Below are 11,459 nucleotides of genomic sequence, written 5' to 3' on the forward strand. Positions count from 1 at the left end.
AAGTTGTTTTAAGTTGGTTGCATTTGAAGTTGTTTAAGTGAAGTTAAAGTAGATGGATAGTTGTAGGGTAGCATTGGTAAATGTTTGATAGGGATCAATGCTAGGCCACTAGCATCCTAGCGGCTGGTTGGGAAGCTTTGTGTGGTAAGCTAGTTTATTATTCCTTTGAATCATTGCACCTGTGGAAGTGAGGCCACTGGTCAGCTCTCAGTAGGTTCGATCTCCGTCTATTTGCTAACCTTCCATTCATAGGAGTAGGAGTAGAATAGTGAGTAGTTGGACAGTTGAAGTTTAGAGAGAAGAAAGTTAGGGAAGTAGATCAAGTATCAGAACACACCCATTCACCCTCCACCACCATCGCTTTACCATCAACATCATCCTCAGCAGACACATCCTCCATCATCACTACCATCAATATTATTTACCTCCACACATTTCACAAACCGAGCCACCATCACCTTCACCCCACCAAAGTCCAAGTCATCCTCAACAATTTACATAAGGCCGCCTACATGATTACCAGCGAATCACATCGATAAAACTGAGCGAGTATCTAACGGTGTAAGGAACATTGGAGTTATTCTCATATCCCATGAGCAATAACTTTTCAAGAGAGGAATTGTATGTTTGATACTCCGTATCAAATGTTCAATAGCTAATATGTTATGTAAGTGATACAAAACTCGCATTAACACTTACTAACATATAAAACTAGACTATAAATGACATTTTATAACATTATTCCCTTTCATGGTTTTATTTTTATAATTTGACCATACTAGGCAACTTTGACATTTTTTTACAAATGGCTTTGTTTAGCCTTACATATTGACTCAAATGGATTCAAAATACATTTAAAAGATCTGAACAAATAATTAAATGTCTTCTATCATCCTGGAGCCTCTTGTTGTTCGTTTTTCTCCTGCACCAAACATGGCATGGCCACATCTTCTTCTTCCAAGAATTACACACATTCTCCACCACCTCTCCCATAAGAGGACAAAGACAAGGAGCCAATATAGAAGAAACTTCTGATGGATGAGGCCACTCATCTGGAGCTCTGGAGGAAGAATCTTTGTTTCACTTACAAGGGTCCTTGGGGACTGGGCCACCACTATCTTGGTAAGGGAAATTTTCACTATATTAAGGCATTACCTAACGATGAGGAAGGAAGTCAAGTAACAAAAAATCAAGAAGAAGAAACTTATCATATAGAGAGGATTTCTATACTTGTGCAAAAGGGGAGATCCCTTACTACACTTTTTGCGAGTTCCGGAAGTAGTATATTTCAGGTATGTGGCACACTTCATGGGGAGCGAGACACATTCATGCTTGATAGTGGTGACACACTCAATTTCATCAATTCATCACGAGTCACTAAAAGGTCCTTGCACACGGTGGAGCAAGGGGGATTTGAAGTTAAGGTGGCAAGAGGAACTTTACTACCTTGCACTCACACGATTCCACGACTGAGCATTACCATGGGAAACAATACAATGATAGATGATTCCTTTGTGATAGATCTAGATGACACAAATGTCATATTGAGAATCCAATGGATGGAGACCCTTGACTAGTGCACACAAAGTTTCAAAAGGATAGATTTTTTTTTAGGCAGACAACAAGAAGGTGATGCTAAGAGGGATGTCACATAGAGGACTGAGGGAAATTTCAGTAAGGAAAATAAAGGCATTTTTTAGACAAGATATGGTTTAAGCATATAACCTCGACTTTGCAAATGTGAGGAAGAAGGTGGCAGCCAACACTTTACCCAAGACGCCTAGCCTCGACCCACTATTTCAAACTTTGAATGATTGGAGGGCTCATTTCTTGGTTGAATACTCTGAGAACACGTTTGCATGTCAGTTGATGGATGGATGCATACCAAAAGACAAGTACAAGGTAGTTGATGATGTCATTTACTATAATGATAAAGTCTATTTGGTACCTAATTCAAAATTGAAGGAGATCATAGCAGAGATTCATGATCCACCCCTAGCAAAATTCCAAGATCAAATTTGCAATTGCTTGAGGGAAAGCAATCTCTGGGTGGGAAGGATTGTAATGTCCTTGATATTATTAAATAATTTAATTTAATAATTATGTATGTATGGCCCCAAAATTTGGTATTATTATTTCTCGGGCACTTTTTATTTTATTATCGATAATGTTTTTGGCTGTGTCGACACATTTGTCCTCCTTCGTGAAGTTTCCCTAAAGCCATATTTAAGGCTATCTATTATAGTTGTAGGTATGTGATTTGGATTTTTATTTGTACGTGCGAACTCCGGTTGGAGGTTCATCTTGTCTTCCATTTTGAAGGTGAAAGATCCTCCTTACTTGGCATCCATAGATTTGGTGGGAGTAGCTCCTCACTCTATTCTTCTCTGCTCTCAGTCCAAGATTGTTGCAATCTAAAGTGCTATCATTATTGAATATTGTTTCTTCTTGCATATATAAACTTCCATATTTGTGTCTTGGTGCATTAAGTCGATAATTGTTATGTATGACTACTTTATACTTGCATACAAAACATTGTTAACTGGCAATTCAATTCCCACTTGCCTGATACCAAGTTAGATCTGCTCATTAGCCATATTGCATCAGATTAGGTAAGGGAGGATCAAGGCTCCGGAGGCATCCAGAGATTCCAAACATTCATATGACAGTGTACGACACTAAGGAATTCATCACTTGGCATTAACCATTAACTACCCAAGTATGGCATATTTATTGTCCGCACAAACTAATATGCACGTACGACAAGGCCTATCCGTACTATGACTGCAGTATGCATTCGATGAATTAGAGAGTAAAAATTTTCTGTTTTGAACATTGTATGGAGCAACATCAATCACATATAGGCCTTGTATCATACCTATCATATGGCCCTCTCAGCCTATCGTACGACTCACTCATCATGCAATTTGACTCAATCTCTTTCCATACAGACCCACACCCATGTCATACGCCATCCATCAGGGTTTGGAACATTACAAAATGGGATGGACAATGCAAGGTTGTGAAGAGACAACACGACATATAAGGTGGAACACGACATATAAGTGGAAGTGTTGCATTAGAGAGAAGGGGGGAGGTTGCATGGAGGTGTGATCTTTGACTTAGAGGATCCAAATGATAGAAGGGGGGAGAAGAAAGCATAGTGGGAATTTCAATTTGTTGTTAGCTAAATAAATGTGAGTCTATGAAATCCAAGATCATTTTGATGGGTAGAAAATATGAATGTAATTATTTTTCTTTTTGGATTTAAATAAAATCTGTGAACTTTTGAATGCATCCCTTTAGTTTCTTTCGTGTATGGATGTGTTTTGTGGATTAAAAATTGCATGTCAGGGGATGTGCTTTTCTTCTCAACATCAAAGATTGACAAAGACTAGTTTTGAAAATGTTTTGAGGTTTAGAGTAGATGATGTTGAGCTGTTAGGTTGCATTGGCTCCAACATGGCTTGGAGAAGACTCATTTGAAGTGTCCTTGAACAGAACATGGAGAAACTATAGTCTTGGAAAGCTTCTTGTGGCCCCATTAAATGTGGCATTAAGCTTGGAAGAGAAGCAAACATCACCGTCGGTGGCTGTGTTGGTTGACCTTCAAGTGGGAAATTCTTGAATCTGTGAAGTTCAACGGTTATCTGACCATTTATCTCACCATACCTCTTCATTTACTTTTTGGCTCTTCATATTTGGACAGTTAAAATGCTTGTATAAATTATGAGAAGAGTCTATTTTAATTGTAACAATGAATAGAATATATTACTCTTTTTGCTCATGGATGCACCCTTTAATGATGAACCACATAATTTGTTACACCATTAATCATTGGGCTTGTTATCAGAGCTCTTTTTATTAGTTTACTGTTGTTTAGTTTTATTTTCTGTTATAACTAGTTTTCTGTAACTACAGAGTGTTCTGTTATAATTAGTTTTCTAAACCAACTCTGTATATCTATTTGCTACGACAGTCCCTGCCTCATCTATTTATTGAATTTTCATGTTTTTAATTTAATATAACATTCGCAATAATTTCACTTCATTCAAATCAACCTTGCCTAACAGTGGTATCAGAGCACAGGCTTCTATTCCATATTTTCAATCCATATTCTCCATTCATTTCCAATTCAGAATCATACAAGAAGTTTTTTTTTTGTTCTTAAAGGTTTCAAGTGTCTATATTATGTCCAAGGAATGCTTGCACTTGCTTGCTGTAGAAGTTGCAGAAGGAGCATATATTGAGGTGACTCTCATTTACTCTGATTTATTTCGTCACAAAAATCTTTATTTTTCTCATTTTAAGAAAGAACATTCAAGAAGAAATCATTTTTATACTGTATATTTAGATTCATAATGTAGTCTATTGTCTCATTGATTGTGGAAACTTTAACTAGAAAAGATACCTGACTGGAATGGCATAGAAAAGTAGAAAATACATTCATTTTCAATGATTTATGGTATAAAATTTGTGATGGAAGTACCCACCATATAGCACCAACAAATATTGAAGAAAAAGAAATTTGGCAATATAAAAAATTCATAAGCCTTGGCTTTGATAAGAGCTTCAGTTAATGGAGATGTGTATCGACATATACAAGGATGCACATCTGCATGGGAAGCACTTCACAAGCTAAAAGATTTATATGATTCTCCTTCAGAATTAGAGTTTATTCAGTTACACTTGAAAATTTTAATCTTGAGTTGAAGAATGGTGATGTTATGATTCTGGCTTCTGAAATCAGAGCCATAAAACAAGATGTTGATGCTGCTGGTGGGAAAGTTGGTATTCGTAGCTTTTATTAAGGTACTTATTGCAACACATCCCACTTATCTAGAGTTCCTTTAAGCAAGCAATCAATTGAAAACCATTACTTTTGATCAGTTAGTTGAAAAGTTAGATGAGCGTGATAAAGCTTTTGGAAGGAAAATAGATAATACTAGTGAAAATGTTTGTCTGGCTCGTCAAAAAGAAAAGCCTATGAATAAGAGTTCTTTTAGAACTACTTATAATGATAAAGGGAAAGGTAGAGGTCAATATAGGAAAAATAATAATCAAAATGATCGGCAACATTTAACATTTATATTGTAAAAGGTGTGGTAGAAAAGGTAGTCATGAAGCACATGAATGTAAGTTCTCATGGAATAAAATAGAAAGTTCTAAAGAAAATTCTTTTAAAAAAAAAAGATAAAACAAAAATTCATAATAATGATAAAAACTTCATGTGATAAGGCTTCAGGGGCAGCCCAATTTGCTTGTGACATTGATAATGATCAATAAGTGCTTTCAATTTTAGACTTTGTATCTAATACTTCAAGGTACGATTCTTGGATCTTAGATACTAGAGCCACATAACATGACATTCCAACATGATTTCTTTGAATAATTTCATGATGGTGTGTGTGGTCCAATTTTCTTAGCAGATAAATCAAATCTCAAGCCTGTTGGAAAAGGAATTGTTTGATTTAAGTTGCCTAATCTTCAAGACTTTGTGCTACATAATCTATTGTTTATTCCTCAATTGCAATGTAACTTGTTATCACTAGCATTGATTCGACAACAAGACTACTCTATTTTTTTAAAAGATGGGCAAGTTGTTGTAAGGAGTATACCTAATAATAAAATTGTATTTACTGTTTGTGAAGATGGAAGCTTATTAAACTAAATGGTACTTCTGCAATTTCTAGAAATTTTGCAGATCTTACAGAAGAAAGTGGCTTATCTCCAAGTCTTTTCTGGCATGCAAGATTTGGACATATTAATTATGATAGCATTCATATCATGCAAAAGAATGGTGTTGATGGTTTTCCTGTTTTGCCTAAAACAATTGAAAAATGTGAAACATGTAATCTTGCCAAACAACATAGGAATTCTTATTCTTGCTCCACTTGAAAGGCACATTGAAAGTTCCACCTCATTCATTCTAATTTATGTTGGCCTTTACCTATAAATTCTGCTGGAGGAATTAAATATTTCATGTTGTTCATTGATGATTACAATTGCATGATCTAGATTTATTTCTTGCAGAAAAAATCAGAAGATTTTGAAATCTTTAAAAAGATTTCTGTTATGGTTGAAAATTGGGCTTAATCTAAAATTGGTACTCTACGAACTGACAATGGTGGACAATTTACTTCTCTAATTTTAGAGAATTAACTTCATCAAAATGGAACTCAACATCATCTAACTATTCTAGGTACTCGAAAAAACAGTGTCGTTGAAAGAATGAATAGAACTATCATGAACATGGTTCATGCAATGTTGTATTTCAAAGGCGTCCAATTACATTTTTGGGCTGAAGCAGCAAGAAAAGTAGCTTATCTTCTCAATGGATCTCCATAGTCTGCTTTTCACCAAGCAACTCCATATGAAGTTTGGTATGGCTATCCTTCTTTTGTTTGGCGCTTTTGAATTTTTTGCTCTACTTGCTATATTTTGATTCCTAAGGAACAAAGAAATAAGTTGGGTCAACATAATTATAAGTGCATTTTTCTTGGCTATTCAAAATCTTCAAAAGCGTATATAGGTTGTATGATGAAGTTCATAAAATGTTTTTTATTGCTCATGATGTTGTGTTTTGTGAATTCTCCAAAAATGATACAAATATTGAAAGTGATTTTAAACAACTTGATAAATCTGCCAAAGTTTCTCCATGGATAGAGTTTCCTTGGGAAATTTCCCATCTTGAAGGATTGGATACATGTGAAAAGTCTATATCCCAAGTTACCCCAACTCAAGATGCTCCACCTCTTCTTTTGCAAGAAGAAGCCGCCTCTCCTAATGATCTTCCCTCTAATGTTGAGCCTAATATTTCAGCACCATTAGCCACTAATGAAGATTATGCTCATGAATTTGAAGCACCTTTAGTCCAAACCCAATCTTCTCATAAGTGGGCCAAACAAGTCCAATAAATTTTAAAAGATTTAAGACTTGATGAAATTGGGAAAATTGACACAAGAAGTTATGTAATATTCCCGTCATAAAATAAATAAGTAATCAAATCATTGTCTACGGGCCAATTGATTTAGTATATCTCAGACTCATTTTTTATTTAATTGTTTCCGTAGTTGTGGCCATCGGCTATCTTCGTAAACCCTCGCGAGTTCCTCGGAAGGGTATTTAAGCACGACATGTAGGTAGTAGTTGGTATGCGATTAGAATTATTTCTCTTATACTATGAATTCCTGCTGGAGTTCAGTATTGTTCGCCATTTTGGAAGTGAAAGACCTTCCCTACTTGGCTATTCTGGTTTCAGTGGAACTCAACCCTCACCCTATTCCGTCTGTGTATTTCTTGTCTTGGATCTGGCAAATTGGAGCAACATTCTTGTTTGCAAATATACATATTCCCAATTGAAGTGCAATTGTTTGCATTAAGTTACATCTATGTACTAGCGAAGGTATTGTTTATCTCTTTGAAACTCAATTTACATTAGTATCTGTGCCTTTTTTTTCCGTCACAACCCCAATTGCACGGCCTACCAAATTTCATCATCGTACGACCCTCTTGAGTCATCCGTACAGACTTTTTTGTCCACCATACAGACTATCATACAGCTTGTTGCATCCACCTTCTAGTCATTGCACACCATACGGCCTTCGAGCCTCTAGCGTACAACCTTCAACCTCCAACTCCCTCTCACCAACACCGTACACCGTACGGATCCTAGCCTCACCATACAGATTCTATCATCACCGCATGGACTTTGGTATGTACGTATGGACTTCCGGCATTGTCGTACGAACTTATGTGAATCACCATTTGGTCACCGTGCATCTAGTAATCCTTTAGTATATACACCATAGGTGAAACTCACGCTTCTTGCGTGCAACTAGGAAGTTGTGGTACTCTCTTCTCTGTGTATCCGAAAACATTACAAGTTCTTACAAACTAATGCAACAAGCTCAATCCTCTAATCCAAGTACCTTAAAGTCTTTTGATGAACTCAATATGACAATAGACTCTGAACCGAATTCCTATAAAGAAGCTAAGCATATTAAAGTGTGGTAGAAAGCTATGGAAACTGAGCATGATGCCCTTCTAATAAATGGTACATGGGAATTGGTTGATCCACCACTTGGTTGTAAAACCTATTGGTTGCAAATGGATTTTTAGAAACAAATATAAAGTTGGTGGCTCACTTGACAAACACAAAGCCACCTTGTTGCAAAAGGTTATGGTCAAAAAGAGAGAATAGATTATGAGGAAACTTTTGCCCCCACTACAAAATGGACCACCATTCGTGCTTTGTTGGCTCTTTCAGCACAAATGGATGTGAAAACTACATTCTTGAATGGTGATCTCAAAGAAATGATATATATGACTCAACCAGATGGATATGTAGTCCATGGTAAAGAACACCAAGCATGGAAGCTCATTAAATCACTATATGGTTTCAAGCAAGCCCCCCTAGCTTGATATAAAAAACTTACCAAGCGTTTCTTGAAATTGAATTTTCAGCATTTTGAATTTGATGATGCAACTCTTTTTTTCTAAAGGTTGATGGAATTGTTGTCTATCATGTTTTTTATGTGGATGATTTATTTCTTACTGGTAACAATGAGGATTATAATCAAATTGTGAAAGTTCAATTGCAAGAAGGGTTTGAAATGACTGATTTAGGTCATCTCCATTAATATTTGGGCATTGAGGTGATTCAAAATCTCAAGTAAATTTTTATCTCCCCACAAACATATAATGGTGAACTTCTCTCTAAGTTTGGCATGACTGATCGCAAATCTCTTAGTACTCAAATGGAGCAAAATCCTAAACTCACCTCTACCAACTCTATGACATTAGTTGATCCAGCTCCCTACAGGCAACTTGTTGGTAGTTTGATTTATACCACTACTACTCATCCAGATACTTCTTTTGCTATTGGACTTCTCTCTAGATTCATGCAACAACTTGGAAAAAATCATTGGTTAGCAGCCAAACGTTTTCTTTGGTATTTAAAAGGCACTCAAACTATGGGCTCAAGTACTCATGAGTCTCAGTTTTTTCCTTACTTGGATATTCAGATTCTGATTATGCAACTGATTTGGAAGATGGAAAACCTAGATCTGGATTCTTAATTTATCTTGGATCGGCTACTATTTCTTGAAAATTCAAAAAAGCAATCCGTCTCAGCTCTCTCTTCTGCAGAAGCTGAATATATGGCTACCTCTGGGGCTGCTCAAGAGATTGCATTGCTTCGAAAGATTCTTGCAGATTTACAATCACAACAGGTTTCTTCTACTCCACTTTTTGTTGGCAATCAATCAGCAATTAAGATGGAAATCAATCAGCTTTCATGATCGCACTAAACACATCAGCACCAAATTTCCTTTTCTTCGACACTATGTGAAAGATGGCAGCGTGCACCTCAAATACTGTCCTACTGCTGATCAGCCTGCAGATATTCTTACCAAAGCTCTTGGATGAGAAAAGAATTAGAAGTGTAGGAACATGCTTGGTTTAACCCCTTCAGATTAAGGGGACAATGTTAACAACACTAATCACTGGGCTTTTCACCAGAGGTCTTGTTATTAGTTTGCTGTTGTTTAGTTTAATTTCTGTTATAACTAGTTTACTGCAACTGCAGAGTGTCCTGTTATAATTAGTTTTATGAACCAACTGTGTATCTTCTATTTGCTAGCGCAGTCCCTGCCTCATCTATTTATTGTATTTTCATGTTTTCATTTCAATATAACATGCAGAATAATTATACTTTTTTCAAATCAACCTGGCCTGACAGTAATTCACTTGGCAATGACTATTTTCTGATTGTCCCTGTTTTCCATTTTGCTGTTTGGTGTTATTTAAATTTTCAATCCACTTTTACCTCAACAGGTATATCCCCATTCATTGCTCATTTGTCCGTTGTGCATGCCATACTCATAATCTGAATATGCATTCATATAAGGAGCACAAGAAAACCGGACAACGTAAGTTGTTTCATTCCAAAGAACTTAAAATGCATGACACTATCTCCTACAGCATTTATTAGAACATCCAGGCTATGGAATTCCTCAGAAAACAATAATAATAATGTAAATGAACAGTGTGCAATGTGTTGTCCGATGGTATAGATTAAGTAGTACAGAAAATGTTGCGGTTGAATTTACTGGTGACAGGGGAGACACGTTTGGGATAAATAGTTCACTATGACTTTTTCACTGTATGTCAAACATTTTGTCTCTCATATAGTTCGAGCTAATAATCACATTCCATTCACTAAAAGAGAATTTAAACAATTTTAGCCAGGCCATACGAGTACAAGAGACACAATGAGTGAAAAGGATTATAACTGGCAGGAAGAGAATGAAGGGGAGCTTACTGTTTCAGGAGCACCAGGTGGTAACATGGAGAGAAGCACCTTCCTCACAGCTTCCTGCTGTTGTATGGGTGTCCTGCCCTGCATTACTCTTCTCGATGTTTCTACAAATCCTTCATACCCTTCCACTGGACCACTCTTCCCTGCAGTCAATTTAGTCTTAATTCAATACTTCGCTGTTCTTACACCTAACAGGGCCAAATAAAACTTTTAAAATGCAGTTTCATCCTTGCTATTTTGATCCATGGGATTGAGTTGTATAATTTTTAACCGGTTATCTGATTCATTTTTCTCGCAAAGAGAGCCATGAAGGTCTTGTCGAAGAAATTGTCGTTGTAACGAGTCTTCTGGCCCATGGGAGCTGGCTCTCCTGAAGGCTCTGCTATGCCACATTTTATAACTAAACTAGTCTGCTTCCTTCTGATACCATGGGAAACACTTCTTGTAGAGTTTAAACTGTTGGTGTCCCTTGGAATTTGATAGCAGACTCTACCGAAGCTGTTGGCGGCCAATTCCATAATTGATTGGATTCGTTACTTGTTTTACAGGAATATTTCCAAATTTAAACTTGTAAGCTGGTCAAATGCTTTCTGTTATAGGTTCAGAGACAAGCTTTAGCTTGAAATTGAATGCAGAGGAATGGAGTGACGCGAGTGGATGTGAAATGTACACATGGCATGAACCTTCACCTCGTTTGGATACCTTCTTCTATTCAGATAATCCACCTTTGTTTAGTTAAGTGAGGCCTTGTCCATTCTTAGGTAATGATCCCATTGGTGGATTTCTTTATCATCAGTTCTTAATTTGAGTTTAATTTTTTGTTCATGTCAAAGGTACCATATTATTGAATTTAAAACAATTCTATAGAATTTTGAAAGCTAAATAAAATTTCTAAAGTTTATTTTTTTTTATTTTTTAAAATTTTATAATTCATATTTTTCAAAATTAACTTCCTTCAACAAAATACAAATATATGTCATGATGTCATGTTACTTTATGTCATCTATTGATGACAGCTTTATCTTTTTACAATTACCACATGTTAATTAATGACAACTTTATGTCATTCATATTGTAACAACTTTATTATCTTATAATTGAATTAGTTAAGTTTTTTAAAATATTGTTATGACTTTGC

General features: G+C 36.1%; 1 protein-coding gene across 2 annotated transcripts in view; it reads right to left on the bottom strand.

Moving 5' to 3' along the window:
• The window catches only part of LOC149567471 (beta-carotene isomerase D27), a 98,349-nt gene extending 87,320 nt beyond the window's left edge, over positions 1-11,029 (bottom strand). Inside the window, exons 1-2 of one of the 2 annotated variants that reach the window (XM_089820657.1) lie at positions 10,593-11,029; positions 10,325-10,464 (exon numbers count right to left, since the gene is read on the bottom strand). In XM_089820657.1, the coding sequence (XP_089676783.1) occupies positions 10,325-10,464; positions 10,593-10,839 (387 nt within the window). In that variant the 5' untranslated portion in view covers positions 10,840-11,029. The remainder of the gene's footprint in view (positions 1-10,324; positions 10,465-10,592) is intronic. The other variant, XM_089820658.1, reaches the window with a different exon arrangement.
• Positions 11,030-11,459: the final 430 nt, after the last annotated feature.

The sequence above is a fragment of the Cupressus sempervirens genome, chromosome 3 (genome assembly GCF_028749045.1).
Source record: "Cupressus sempervirens isolate cs-2001-9-10 chromosome 3, ASM2874904v1, whole genome shotgun sequence".
In the NCBI taxonomy this organism is placed as follows: domain Eukaryota; kingdom Viridiplantae; phylum Streptophyta; class Pinopsida; order Cupressales; family Cupressaceae; genus Cupressus; species Cupressus sempervirens.